The 14,933-nt window shown below is 53.2% G+C and overlaps 1 protein-coding gene across 5 annotated transcripts in view; it reads left to right on the top strand.

The window, feature by feature from the left end:
* Positions 1–8,405, top strand: part of IL21R (interleukin 21 receptor) — a 34,521-nt gene extending 26,116 nt beyond the window's left edge. For 3 of the 5 annotated variants that reach the window (XM_036916881.2, XM_036916882.2, XM_036916884.2), the window contains 6 exons: positions 1,224–1,423; positions 1,700–1,854; positions 2,853–3,030; positions 3,495–3,594; positions 4,619–4,700; positions 6,493–8,405. In XM_036916881.2, the coding sequence (XP_036772776.2) occupies positions 1,309–1,423; positions 1,700–1,854; positions 2,853–3,030; positions 3,495–3,594; positions 4,619–4,700; positions 6,493–7,257 (1,395 nt within the window). In that variant the 5' untranslated portion in view covers positions 1,224–1,308 and the 3' untranslated portion in view covers positions 7,258–8,405. Of the gene's footprint in view, positions 1–1,138; positions 1,424–1,699; positions 1,855–2,852; positions 3,031–3,494; positions 3,595–4,618; positions 4,701–6,492 lie in introns of all 5 variants that reach the window. The other 2 variants (XM_036916883.2, XM_057487066.1) reach the window with 1 other exon arrangement.
* Positions 8,406–14,933: the final 6,528 nt, after the last annotated feature.

Genomic DNA, 14,933 nt, shown 5'->3' on the forward strand with positions numbered 1-14,933 from the left:
TTAAATCACTGGCTTCCGTTCTGTCATCATCAATTCACTCATCCATTCAGAACACATTTATTGAGCTCTTGCCAGGCAGTTGTAGGCACCAGTGGTTCAGCAGACCAAGACCAACAAGGCCCCAGATGTCCTGACATAGGGCAGCGGGGAGTGGCTGGGTAGATGGACGGTGAACAAGTAAACACCTAGCAGGATGCTTTCTGCTCACAATGAGTGCTATCAAGAATAGGAACCTGGAACCCAGAATGGAGAACAGTGAGATGGGGAGAGAGGTAGCATGAGAAGGAGGCGGCCAGTGAGCTGGGGAAAGGGCATTCTAGGCAGCAGGCATTGCACGTGCAAAGGCCCTGGAAGGGGAAGAGCTGGTGGGTTTAAGGAATAGTGAGGTGGTCTGTGTGGCAGGGTGAAGTGAGCCAGTGTGAGGAGGAGGGATATCAAGCAGAGAAGGGAGAGGTAGGCAGGAGCCAGATTTTATTGTATGGTGATGAGAAGTCCCTGGAGGCTTTTAGACGTGGGGGTGACAGAGAGTTTTAATTTAAAAGTCCCCATGGCTGCTGGGCAAGAGGTCAGAAGAGCATTTATTCAGCAGAAGTTCTATTCCAGCAAATATGTAGCTGAGAACTATGTCTACAAATCCGTATTGGTCCTCAAGTGTGATCATGTTCAGAGCCTGAAGATGTAGGGAGGGAAATAAATATTTGGTGAACTCCTATACATATTTAAAAACCCATTGTTTCTGCTTGGTGGGAGTTAAAAAGTCAGAGCATTTCCCCCCACCCAACCCTCTACCAACTGCCTCCCTGGAAGTTTGTCATGAGCAGGGAATGAGGTTCATTGGCTCTTGTCTTGGCCCTCAGCACTCATTTCATATTTAATGGATGTTAGATAGAAGGAGGGCAGGAAAAAATGCTTAGTGTCCTTCCTGTAGGAGAGTACTGCAGTTGATAGAAATGACAGGGACAAATATAGGCTCAGTCCAGACAAGAATGGACTAAACCTCCAAAGCTGAGTTCCCAGTCCCTTGAAGGCATGCAAGCTGAGCCTGGGCAGGATCCATCAGAGACGCTTTAGGGGAAGGGACACCTTCCCTGGGAAAGGGCTGGTTGGGCCAGGGACTCCCCTCCAAAATCCCTCCCAGCCCCAAGATTGTGGACTTCTGCCCTGGCCCTGTGCACGGAGTCCCCACCAGCCACCAGCCATGACCAGCTGCTCTGTCCTTGAAGGCAAGACCCGTATGGAGAACTGGAGGACGAGGTCACATCCTGCCACCTCCACCGGTCCACGCACAACACCACGCATACAAAGTACATGTGTCACATGGATGTGTTCCCCTTCATGGCTGATGACATTTTCAATGTCAATATGACGGACCGGTCTGGCAATAACTCCCAGGAATGCAACAGCTTTATCCTGGCCGAGAGCAGTGAGTATCTCAGACCTTAGAGCAGAGGAGAGCCCAGGTGGGTGGCAGGTTGCATGCTCCCTGAGTTTGCAACCCCAATCTTGTCCAAATCTCTCATTTCTTAGATGAATAAACTAAGGCCCAAAGACGGGCTGCTTCACCCAAAGTCATTGGGGTTATGAAGCCTGATCTCATCAGCGCCGGCTTAGGCGTGGGAGAACCTCTTCCTGCTGCTACATCCTTCTCAGCTGCTGCAAAATCTCATTCCATTCTGTCTTTCTGGCTTTTTCCTTTAAGTCAAGCCATCTCCCCCTTGCAACGTAACTGTGACCTTCTCAGGAAGTTATAACATCTCCTGGAGCTCCGATTACGATTCCTACAATTTCTACGCGCTGAAGGGCAAGCTTCAGTATGAGCTGCAGTACAGGAAGCTGGGAGACCCCTGGGCTCTGGTGAGGCTCCGGAAGATTGGGGAGAATTGGGGGAGGGGCGGCACAGAGCATCCAGGTCGGGGTGGGTGTCCGAGAGACAGGTGAACTTGTAATTCACAGCCAAGAAAGGAAGCCAAGGACACAGCAAGCCTGGAAGCTCTCCTCACACTGCCTCGCTGTCCTCCTCTCATTGTTCCCTGGGGTAGGGGACCCCTAAAAATCCTTTCCTTCTTGTCCCCATTTCCTCCCCTACCAGATGCCAAAAAGGAAGGGATTGGCACTCTCCAGGCTCCACCTGGAGTCTAGCAGAGTCACAGTAGATGAAGTCTCAGAAATGGGGCCATCTGGAACCTTCCCATTTTAGAACAGCCCTAGCTGAGGAGTTTGGGGGTATCAATAACCCAGGAGGTCCAGTGGTAGGGGGACCATTGTTTCTGATGTGAAGCCTTCTAGAGGTGTCCTTTGTTTAGAGTGTTGGGGAGTTCCAGAATGGCCCACTGTTGAGAACGGTCATGGCTGAAAGGTTCTAGAATCATCCATCCTTTGGAATGTCCCCAGTGGAAGACTCCCAGAGAGATCCATTGCTAAGATGCCTATAGTTGAAGACTTCCAGAAATTCATGCTATTGACAATATCCACTGTTGAAGAATTCCGAACATATCCACTGTCTGGAACACTTCCAGTTTAAGATTCCCAGGAGCAGTCATTGATTCTTCTAGGACATTCCTGGTCCTAGCAGGGAGGTCCCTTTCCAGGACTGTGACTGAGTGAGCTGGGATCACAGAGAAAGAAGACAAAGCATTGTACCACAGGCAAGGCCTAGGCCGTGCCCGCGGCTCTGAGGTGCCCACACCGGAGTGGGTGGAACTCAGGCCTAGACCTGATTGTTGTGCAGGGAGCCAAGAATTTGCAGGAGAAACTCAGCCCCTTTTGTGGGGGCTGGGCAAGGGTGGTTCTGCAGGAGGCAGGTGCTGGCCTGGTGCATCCTGACCCAGTGCATCCTTTCCCCGTGCTGCCAGAGTCCAGGAAGAAAGCTGATCTCTGAGGACTCCAGAAGCATCTCTCTCCTCGCCTTGGAGTTCCGCCAGGGCTCAAGCTATGAGCTGCGGGTGAGGGCAGGGCCTCAGCCCGGCTCCTCCTTCCAGGGGACCTGGAGTGAGTGGAGTAACCCAGTCATCTTTCACATCCAGCCGGAAGGTAGGGGTGAGGCTGAGGTGGACACCTCTCTCCTGGTACCAAATCTGGCCCTAGTTCAGCGGCCCCGGGCCCTGAGATGTCTCTCATGGCTGGAAGGCATCCATTCAGTTGTGTATCCCTTGTAGTAGCTGCTCCACATTTTCTGGATTGCCCATCTGCCAGACCCTGCATTGGGCGCTAGGGGCTTCTCTGGCAGGGCACCTGATCCCCCTAAGAGCTCTGTGAAGTGGGAATTATTATCCCCATTTTGCAGCTGAAAAAAAACACAAAACTCAGAGAAATGGAGTCACTTGCCTGGGTGGGGGTAAGAGTGGGATCAGGATTTGAACTCAGATCCATCTCACTTTGAGGCACCAGCAGCCTTCAAACCCGCTTCCACTCCAGCCCAGACCCATCACCCACCACTCCGTGCAGCCTCCAGTAGGGGTTGGCTCAATGTCACCCAGTGTTTGCTTCCTTCCCAGAGATGAAGGGAGACCGGCGTGCTTACCTGCTGTACCTCCTTCTGCTCATCCTTCCCCCAGTCCTTGTCTTCTTAGGCCTGAAGATCCATCTGCCTTGGAGGTGAGGCCAGGGATTTAGGAAGGCGGGGGCCATGGGAGGTGGGTGTAGCCTGGGCCACAGCCTCTCCATGACCCAGCCAGGGCCGGGGACCACACTGATGATGACAGTGATGGTGATAAGAAACAGCTCCTGGGGCTGCGTGCTGTGCAGAGAACCCCCACAGCAGCCCAGTGAGCCCCACACACAATGACCTCCACTGGACAAATGGGGAAACTGAGGCACAGAGTTGTTGGGGTCCTTGCCCAAAGTTGCACAGCTATGAAGTGGAGGAGGTGGAATTTGAACCTGTGCTCATAACAGTGACTTCAGCTGTGATCATGTCCAGTGAATTTTAAGCTTTGAGTCCTGAGGGCTGTGAGGGGCCATGGAGGGTGGGAGGGGAGAGGGTGAGTGTGATGGCCCATATGGCATCTCTTCTGCTTCAGCCAGACGTTTTGCTTTAATATGTTTATATATTGAATTTCTGCTGAACATTGCCGTGAGAGAAAGGGTACTGTGGTTGAAAATACAATCTAACCCTCTGGCTTGGTGAGATCCACTGAGCCCTCCCGAGGTGGTAGGTGCCAGGCACCAGGCACAAGGCAGGGGCCTCTGCATGCCTGGCTCATTGAGCCTGAGGCAGAGAAGCTCCACGGGAGGGATAACAAGGCAAATAACAAGGCCACCGCGGAGCACTCCCTAGGTGCCGGGGTCTGGGTGCTGTGCCCACACTCCGAATCCTCCTGTCAGTCCCCCGGGAACTGGCTCCTGGCTTACACAGGGTTGTGGAGGAGAATGTCAAGGCTCCAAAGGAGCAGCATTTGCCCAGCATGGAGTAGGCAGCCAACCCCTTAAATTGTGTGCTGTCTGCATTCTGCAGATGTGGAAATTGAGGCCTGGGGCAGAGGGGTGGAGCAGAGGTGCTTGGGTGTGTCCTGGGAGGCACTGAGTCTCCTGCAGGACAAAGTTGGGGGAGCATCTGAGCGAGGGGGACCAAGCCGCCCTCTGAGAGATTTTGGGGCTCACCTCATCTCTGCCTCCCCAGGCTGTGGAAGAAGGTGGTGCAGGTGCCCAGCCCAGAACAGTTCTTCCAGTCCCTCTACGTGAGACACAGTGGAGACTTCAAGGTGAGGGCCCCCACCCTGTGATGAGCCCCTCGGAACCTCTTCCCCCCTGAGAGCTTACCTCCACCCTGGCATCAGGGTGCCAGCGTCCCCTGCAGGCCCAGAGCTCCCAGGCCCAGCCAGGCCTGGACCCAGGCCTCAGACTGCATTGGCCAAGTGCAGGAAATGATTCCAGTGGGGTGGAATTGACATAAGAACTAAACAAGACCATGCAGCATTTCCCAGCCCAGGGAGCCAAGATGGGGCAGGGGGTCAGCCGGACAGTCCCTTGAGCCACAGATGGGCCTCCTGGTCCTTAGAAGCCTTGATATGGAGGTGGGGAGAGAACAGGTTCTGAGAAGGGTATGACCCAGCCTGCAAAATACACCAAGGCCCTGCAGGCCCCAACCACTGGCCTCCGCCAGCACCCGCGGGGTCGCTGTGCCCATTTACCACTTAACACCCACCCTGCAGTGGGAGGGGCTGCTGCAGAGAGGATGTGGTGACAGAGGGGCAGCCTGCCTGCCCCAGCTGAGCTGGCAGTCAGCAAACATGGCCTAGGGCATTGATTGAGCTCCTGCTGTCTGTGTGGCGCTGCATTGCGCACCCTTTGCCCCTTCCACCCGCCTCTGCAGGGTGGGTGTTCCATCATCCCCAGGGGGCCCATGAGGAGATGAGGAGATGGAGGCTCAGAGTGGGGTAGTGGCTTCAGAGGGGCAGGGGAGGAGTCTGGACTCCAGTCCACAAGCAACAGACCCTTTCCTCTTTCCTCTTCACCTTCCCTGAAGCTAAGTATCACATATCACATCTATTTTGTATTCATTGTGCCAATGTTCATATGGCACTTGCTGTGTGCCCAGCCCTCTGCTAGGAGCTTCTCAGACACTAACTTATTTAATCCTCAAAACACCCCTAGAGTGGGGACTATTAACAGGCCCATTTTACAGATAAGGAAGTTGAGGCACAGAGAGGGTAAATAACTGGTATAAGGCCACACAGCTAAGAAGTGACTTCAGGTTGGTGGTGGCAGCCTCATCAGGGTTCTGGGATGAGTTTTCCCAGGAAGTAGGCTCAAAACTTGGAGATTCCAGTTCTCAGGGATTTTCTCTGCTGTTTAGATGGTCATGAGAGGGACCCTGCCAGCAAGGATCCTCAAAGCTTAGTAGCTGTTGCCTCAGTCCATCATTGCCCCACATCGCTTATCCACCAAGCACACAGAGGCCTTTCCAACTGGCTTGTCATTGATATACTCCATCCATTCATTTGGTTAGTTAATAAACATTTATTGGGCACCTACTGTGTGCCAGGCACTGTATGAGCCTCTGTGGATGCAGATGTGGTCAGAGTAGTCGGCAGTTCTGCCCTGGCTGGGTGTCCTCTCTAGCGGGGACACCAACAGCAGAATGGTACATTTCAAGAAATGTCCTGGAGGGAATGAAACAGGGGACCAGATGTGGGCTCTGTCCCTCAGGCCTCAGGCTCTTCTGCCCCCATGTCCCCACACCTCAGGAATCTTGGTCCCCTCACCCACACAGACCCCAGTCCACTGAGCAGCTGAATGAGCTGACTGGCTATGGCCGTCAGGGGCCCTGCTGCAGATAGGGATGCTGAGGCCCAGAGGGGAAGGGACAGTGGCAGGGACTGTCTCTACAGGGGTGCACCACGGTCCTGATCCCTCCCCTGTCTCTCCCTTTATCTTCTGGTGTCTTTGTCTCTATGTGACTATCTTGCTGTCTCTGTCTTTTTCTCTGTGTCTGCTTATATCCACCTTTCCCAGGTCCCACCCATGACTCCCCTTCCCTTTTCTTTCTCACAGAAATGGGTGGGCACTCCCTTCACTGCCTCCAGCCTGGAGCTGAGACCCAGGAGCCCAGAGGTGCCCTCAGCCCTGGAGGTGTACAGTTGCTGCCCCCCGTGGAGTGCAGCCAAGGCACTGGGGCCTGTGGGGCTGTCAGAGCCTGCAGAGCTGGTGGAGGCTGACGGCATGCCTGAGCCGGGCTCCTGGGGTGCAGCCCCCTCCACCACAGGCAGTGTGGGCAGCTCGGCGTACAGCCAGGAGAGGGACCGCCCGTACGGCCTGGTATCCATCGACACGGTGACTGTGGTAGACGCAGAGGGGCCGTGTGTCTGGCCCTGTACCTGTGGGGATGATGGCTATCCAGCCCTGAACCTGAACACCAGCCTGGAGGCTGGTCCAGGCACTGAGGACCCGCTCTTGGGCATGGGGGCCACGGTCCTGTCCTGTGGCTGTGTCTCAGCCAGTGGTCTTGCTGGGCTGGGAGGTCCCCTGGGTAGCCTCCTAGACAGGCTGACACTGCCCCTTGAAGATGAAGTAGGTTGGGCCCCGGGGCCGCTCTGGGGTGGTGGGCTGCCCCGAGGGGTGTCTGACAGTGAAGCAGGCTCACCCCCAGCCGGCCTGGACATGGACACGTTTGACAGTGGCTTTGCAGGCTCTGACTGTGACAGCCCCGTGGAGTGTGACTTCACCAGCCCCAGGGAGGAAGGGCCCCCCCGGAGCTACCTCCGCCAGTGGGTGGTCATGGCCCCTCCCCCTGTGGGACCTGAGCCCCAAGCCACGTAGTGAGGCTGAGGGGTCATTCAGAGCTGGCTGTGCCTCTGTGCTGGGAGCCAGAGATGTGGCCACCTGGGCTATGCTGTGAAGAGGCCTGCAGCCTTTGGCCTCCCCATGGGGTCCCTGAGCCTGGTATTTACAATGCCTGTGTCAGTGAGGTGCACACTGACATGTCCATGAGTGTGAACAGCACCTGGGCCTGTAGGCATGGAGCAAACCCTTGGTTACTTAAGCTGTGCCTACTTAAGCTCCCCATGTGCACTAATGTGCGCAGCATGCATGCCTGTGTGCACATGGTGACAGCTTCCCTCCCTTCCGGGAGGTTGTCACGTGCTGACAGGCTGGTCCAGTCGATGCCCATGGGTCCTTCTGGGACCAGGGCCCTGCCTGCCACGCCCTCCAGGTTCTGCCTCTAGGAGCTGCAATAAGTCCATACTATTCCTTTTTCCCTTTCAGGGGGAGGGGAAGGAGATGGAGCAAGCCCACAGGGACCCTGGGTGTGGGAAGGTTTGGGGGGTGCCTATGGACCTAGGTCTAAATCTTGACTCTGGTACCTCCTGGCTGTGCCACCTTGGGCCAGTCACTTCTCCTCTCTGAGTTGGAGTTTCCTGTCCAGTGGAGGTGGCATGAGTTACTTTGTGGAGAAATCAGTGAGGTCACCCATGTACAGCTACAGCCCCAAGCAGACCCTCAATAAACATCAACTTCCTTCCTTCTGGGGCCAGAACCCAAGCTTGTGCTGGAGGGGGTGGGGCTGAGAAGCCAGCCAGAGCCCAGAGGCCTGTCGGCCGCCCCCATGCAGAGGGGCACCTGGGGCTTCCGGGCCTAGAGGCAGCCCTCCTGGAAACAGCCTCCCACCAAACAAGATTTCTTTTTCTGGTTCCTGTTGCCCGTTTTGTGATTCCCTTTATGACCTAAGAAATATTTCTCGAGCACAAGTACCTGTGGGGTACACAGAGTACACCTTCCCTTCAGCACTCATGTGAGGCAGGGGTGTGGGCAGAAAGGTCCCTGGGCATCTTACTGTCTCCTCCTGGAGAATCAGAGGGAAGTCAAGTTCTTGATTGTCAGAGAGCCCACGGAAATGTGAATTAAGAAGCTGAGAAAATATTTCTTAGCAACATTTCGAAGGCACCTTACTGAATGTCAGTTCTGAAGCAGAGCAAGGTATCAGTCCTGTGTACTGCATACAGCTCATACCTAAAAAGAGGAGATAAATTGTTTTCTTCCAAGGGTGCTTTCCTTCAGAAGCGACTTTTTCAAGACCACTAAGCGAGATGAGGGTGGTAGAGAGCCAGATTCAGCCAGCCTGCTCTCAGCACTGAGGGCTCCCCACCCAGCCTGGAACTGCTTGGGCCTGGAGTCCTCCTCGAGGCCAGGCTGCAGGGTGATGCCTGAAGCAGAAAGCCCTGGCCTGTCTCTCCTTTGGGGTGAATCTGAGCCAGAAGTCAGCAGAAGTTGGAGAGCTAAGGGCCTCTCTGTGACTCATCTGTAACATGGGGTGGCTGGGAGAAGTTGCTGAGGACCCCGGGGTGTCCTTGGTGCCAAGTCCTGGAACATTGGATGGTTTTAACAGTGGGACTACTAACCTGGAAGAGGGTGTGAGTGTGAATCCACAGCTCTGCACCTGTGAGCAGCCCTCCCACGGCCACCTGCACTAGGCCACATTGGGGCTACACCCTCTCAGGGTTAACAGGTGCTGCCTGAGCCGCCGGCTCCCCAAGGAAGCAGCTCAGCTCTCCAGTGTGCAGAGCTGGGCTGGGTTGTGGCAGGGTGCACCTGGGATGCCAGGCCTGGTGGCCATATGGGAGCTCCAGCCTGGGCCAGACACAGTCTTTCCAGCTCAATCTCAAATCATTCAAAAATAGATGCCTTCAAAGGGCAACTCAGCTCAAAAACATGGGTGCAAAATGGAGGCAAGAGCTGGTCCACCTGGGAGCATGGATTCGTAGGAGGTGGGTGGGTGGCTGCATAAAAGGATGGGAAGAGGTTTGAAGGAAGAATGAACAGTTGGATGGATGGATGGAGATAAACATGATAAATCAAACATCAGCTCCATGCGGGCAACAACTCTGTCTGTTGTGTTCACTGCTTTATCCCCAGCCTGGCACGTGGGAGACATTCAATAAAGCCTGATTTTAGCAGCTGCATATTTCCATGGTGTGAATACTTCCACTGAGGCCAATTTCAAAGTACCAACTTAAAGACTCTAAGCACAGAATTGGGAAGAGGTGCGTGTAGTTGATTGTCCGGGCTGGTCTGAACCAGCCCAGCAAGTTAGCCTGGAGCTGCGTGGGGCACCAGGAGGGAAGAGCTCACCTGAGATAAGGCCAATACATGGGAGCCAGAGGGGGCATCAGAGGGGTGCGGGTGGGGGGCCTCAGGGAGGAGGTGGCGTTTGTTGAACTTGGCAAAATAAACAGGAGTTGTTAGGTGCTCCGGCTCTTGAGGCAGAAGGAGGAGCTTGAGCAAAGGCTCAGAGGTGTGACCAAGGCCTGAGAATCTGGAGGTGGGGAAGGTGGTTCCTTGTCACCCAAGGTCCAGGCCCAAATTGCCAATGACCCTCTCCTAAGAGGCAGGAGGATCGACAGCAGCACCCCTCCCACACACGCCTCACTCAGCTGCTGGCCCAGCCCTCTTCCACCCGCAGGCTCTGAGCCAGCAGAGATGTACAAATGAAGTGATGGCACAGAACGGGCCGGAGACTCACCTGAGGTCTCACTCTGAATTAAAGGTTGGAGTCGGAATGTGAACTCTGGCTTCCTGATCCCAAGTCCAGCTCTTCCTCAGCTTGCTCTGTGGGAAGGGACCTGAGTCAAGAGTCAAGAGGTCACACACTCTCAGCAAAGCCCTCTGGGTGCCCCGTTGCTTCTGCCCACATAGCATTCTTATCAGGGGGCAGACGCCAGCACTGGGAGCAGCTATGGGACCCTGGCCTGGCCACCAGAGCCTTCCATCCAACCTGGCTGCAGGACTGGCTGAGGGACACACAATGCCACCGAGCAGGTCTGTGTGCCTTTTATGCTGGGATTGCTGAGCTGTGGGGACAGACTAGGTCAGCCTGGAGCTGTGGGGGGCACCAGGAGGGGAGGGCTCACCTGAGATGAGGCCACACACAGAGAAGCATGGCTGGGATGGGGAGACATCTTCCTGTTAATAGCTCTTGAGCTCCTGGATCATGTCTGAAACTACACTCCCCCTGGATTTTGACGTACATGAGAAAGGAAGCCATTGTGCTGTTCACCAAACAGTTCCAGCTTTTGACCTCTGGCCCCCTGAAGGTCAGATGGTGCCACGTGACCAAGGCTGGCCAATGAGCTAGGAGCAGAAGTGGTGAGTCTCACGTCGGGACGAGCATGTCACTGACCGCTGTGATGCCCTCTGGAGTGTTGTTTCTTGCTGCTGCAACGAGCGGTGGTGTTTGGGGTGGTGTCTGCTCCATCAGCCTGGGTCCTTGAGTGAGGTGATGTGGAGCAGAGCTCCCAGTTCCCCTGTGATGGACTTGTATTGGGAGCAAGAAATTAATCCCTTGTTCTCAGCTGCTAAGATTTGGGACTGTTTGTCACCACAGTGTAAGCCAGCCTCTCCTGATGGAATCAGTAATTTCAGTGGAATTATGGTGGGTTTGAGAGGCGTTCCATCACTTGGAGTACAAGTAACCCTGCATTACCCTCAGCTCACCTCTGCAATGAGGACTGTCCTCCCATCCTAAGGATGGGCCACATTCAGAGAGGCCAACCAGGCTCCATCATGTCTCATGAAAGACCTTGGGTGAGTCACTCACTGTCTCGGGCCTCAGTTTCCTCTTTTGGAATCAATCAGCCTCTCGGCTCGCTCTGGGGATGAAGAGGATGAGAGCAGTGACATGAGCTGTGTGTTTGCTTTCTCTCCGTCATCACCTTGAGCCTGCCTGTGGGTCAGATGAGGGGAGGGTTGCAGCCCCACTTTTCCCCAATCTCCTTCCTGAGAGTTCACAAGTGTGTCCCTCCAGGACACCCTGACGCTCCCATCGCCCTCTGCTAGGGTGTCAAGAACCAGAGAACTGCAGCTTCCTGACCATTCTCCATCAGTTACTGCAAGGTCGCAGCCCGGGGTGATGTCTGGGGCACCCAGACCTGCTTTGGGAAGGAGAGAGTGCAGTCTGGACCCCAACCCTTCCTTCTACTGCCAGGGAAGCTGACTTACTCAGTGCCACCCCGAGTCCACATGCTCCCTCTCAATCCTGGGCTCCTTTGGGCCACCTGTTGGAAGGAAGGCTCTTCCCCTTCCTGTCTGGGAACTTGGTTTGCCTGGGGGGTCCCCTGGCACCACGTGCAGCCCAGCCTAACTGTTGTTGCCCCAGATGTGCCATCAGAAGGCCAGGACCAGGCCTTCCCATGGAATATGGAAGACTGAGCACGTGCACTTCCCCTCTTAGGGGCCCATTACACCAAGAGTGAAGGGGCGAGGAGTATAAATTCTCAACAGTGCGGGGATTGGGGGAGGGATGATCTGCAGTCAAGAAACATCAATATGTGAATGGGAGAGTCAAACCTTTACTCAAATGCCACCTTCTCAGTGGAACCTACTTGCTTCTCAGAACTGCAGCACCCCACTGCCCTAGTTTTATTTTTTTCCTGTAGCATTTATTACACTCTAATATACACCTATTACTTATTTATCATATTTACTGTGTCTCCCAGTAGCACAGAGATATTGTTTTTTCCCTGCTTTGCCTCAGAGTCTAAAAAAGAACCTAACACATAAAAACATTAAGTGAAACAATGAATTGGTCAATCAATTAATGGCAGAGTGATGGACAAATTAGTGGGCAGAGAGGAGAGAGGGGACAGAGCCCAGGAGGGAGCCATGTGCCCCTGGACCTGTAAAGGCCACAGAATGGGGCGTGAAGATGAAGACAGGAGCCTCCCTGGGAGTGTGTAAGTGGATCAAAAAACCCTCCCTTGTTGCTCAGACCACAGGCAGCTGGGGATCTGCCCTCTTCCTTGTGGCAACAAATTTCCTTTCAAAAACTAATGGCCCTGCAAAACTGGACAGCTACATGTAAGAGAAGAAACCGGATCACTGTCTAACCCCATACACAAAAGTAAATTCAAAATGGATCAAAGACTTGAATGTAAGTCATGAAACCATAAAACTCTTAGAAAAAAACATAGGCAAAAATCTCTTAGACATAAACATGAGTGACCTCTTCTTGAACATATCTCCCCGGGCAAGGGAAACAAACACAAAAATGAACAAATGGGACTATATCAAGCTGAAAAGCTTCTGTACAGCAAAGGACACCATCAATAGAACAAAAAGGTACCCTACAGTATGGGATCCAATACAGGGTTGACATCCAAAATATATAAAGAGCTCACACACCTCAACAAACAAAAAGCAAATAATCCAATTAAAAAATGGGCAGAGGAGCTGAATAGACAGTTCTCTAAAGAAGAAATTCAGATGGCCAACAGGCACATGAAAAGATGCTCCACATCACTTGTCATCAGAGAAATGCAAATTAAAACCACAATGAGGTATCACCTCACACCAGTAAGGATGGCTGCCATCCAAAAGACAAACAACAACAAATGTTGGCGAGGTTGTGGAGAAAGGGGAACCCTCCTCCCCTGCTGGTGGGAATGTAAATTAGTTCAACCATTGTGGAAAGCAGTATGGAGGTTCCTCAAAATGCTCAAAATAGAAATACCATTTGACCCAGGAATTCCACTTCTAGGAATTTACCCTAAGAATGCAGCACTCCAGTTTGAAAAAGACAGATGCACCCCTATGTTTATCGCTGCACTATTTACAATAGCCAAGATATGGAAGCAACCTAAATGTCCATCAGTAGATGATTGGATAAAGAAGATGTGGTACATATACATAATGGAATATTACGCAGCCCTAAGAAAAAAACAAATCCTACCATTCGCAACAACATGGATGGAGCTAGAGGGTATTGTGCTCAGTGAAATAAGCCAGGCGGAGAAAGACATGTACCAAATGATCTCACTCATATGTGGAGTATAAGAACAAAAGAAAACTGAAGGAACAAAACAGCAGCAGAAGCACAGAACCCAAGAATGGACTAATAGTTACCAAAGGGAAAGGGACTGGGGAGGACAGGTGGGAAGGGAGGGATAAGGGTGGGAAGAAAAGAAAGGGGGCATTACGATTAGCATGTATAGTGTTGGGGGGGCACGGGGAGGGCTGTGCAACACAGAGAAGACAAGTAGTGATTCTACAGCATCTTACTATGATGATGGACAGTGACTGTGAACGGGGATGTGGGGGGGACTTGGTGAAGGGGGGAGCCTAGTAAACATAATGTCCTTCATGTAATTGTAGATTAATGATACCAAAAAAAACAAAAAACAAATAACAGCTGATGGCCCTGGAAAGAAAGCTCTGTATTCTGCCATTTAGGAGGTCTCCCAGCCTAGCATTGGCTTCCCCCAAAAAGTGAGGCCCCCCACCCCCTACCAAAGGTGGTGTCAAGGGGAGGCTTTGAGGCTGGGCAGCCTGAGCTGGAACACCAGCAAACCCACTCACTAGCTTCCAACCTGCAGAAATTACCTCCTTGTGCCTCAGTTTCCTCATACATGAAATGGGTGGACTGAGGGGACACACTCCTGGGGGCTGTGGAGAGACCAGAAATTTTGTGTAGAGTATGTGTAAAGGGCCAGGAACAGTGTCTGGCAGGTTGCAAGTGCTCAGAAAATGTTATCATTGTATCACCATTTCTGTGCACAAGTCCCTCTTCAACCTAGCCAGCTTTTACTGATCTCAGCCTTAAATGTGGGGGAACAAGACGCTACAGGCTTCTGGAGACCAAGATGAGCCAGCAGGAAACAGACGTTGGCTGCTGCTACCCCCTGCTGGTCACTCTGGGAACTCGATGCCCTTCCTTCCTGCGGTCAGGGGACTCCACTTGCACCTGCCAGGTGCTGTGCCAGGTGGCTTACACAGATGGCCCTATGCAATCGTCACAGCAACACCCTGTGATGGGAATGTGGTGATGAGGACACAGGGGAAGTGGCAGATTCTTTTTTTAATTCAATAAGGACGGACTTCCACTCCTTGGGTGGGTGGACCTGCAGTGGGTACTGGGCGGTGCGTGTAGTGAGACCACTCTAAGGCAGGAGATCACACATGTGTGCATATACATACACATAAATGTATACAAACAGATCCATATATATGCACAAAGACATACACATACATAACACACACATGCACACATGCATCAGGAAAACCCCTGGCCTAAGTGCATTGAGGGCCCAAGGGCAGGATGGGTTGTCAGGGCAAGTCAGAGGACTGAGACTGCTCTCACCAGGGTGAGAAAGGAGGCAGGAGGAGAAGGAAGGAGCCTCGGAGAAGGGGGCAGCCCAGGCTGAACAAGACCTGAGAGGACTCAAGGAAGGGGGGAGGTGGAGTCAGAAGGCAGACACTCAGCGGGGAGAGCCAGGAAGCAAGCTCTGGGCTCACCGTTAGGGCAAAGAGGGACTAGATCTGGACATCAGTGCCGGGGACTGCCGTGGCAGATGCAGACAGGCCAGGGGCTCCACTGGGGAAAGCGTGAACTGTGCTGATGGCACATTTCATGTGAAAATGGCATCACTGGTCCGTGTTTTCAGGGGGATGCACGAAATTTGTGCAAATGCAAAGAAAAAGGTCTGAGGAAGAAAGGAACCTGG

Source organism: Manis pentadactyla, chromosome 10 (genome assembly GCF_030020395.1).
Source record: "Manis pentadactyla isolate mManPen7 chromosome 10, mManPen7.hap1, whole genome shotgun sequence".
NCBI classification, from domain to species: domain Eukaryota; kingdom Metazoa; phylum Chordata; class Mammalia; order Pholidota; family Manidae; genus Manis; species Manis pentadactyla.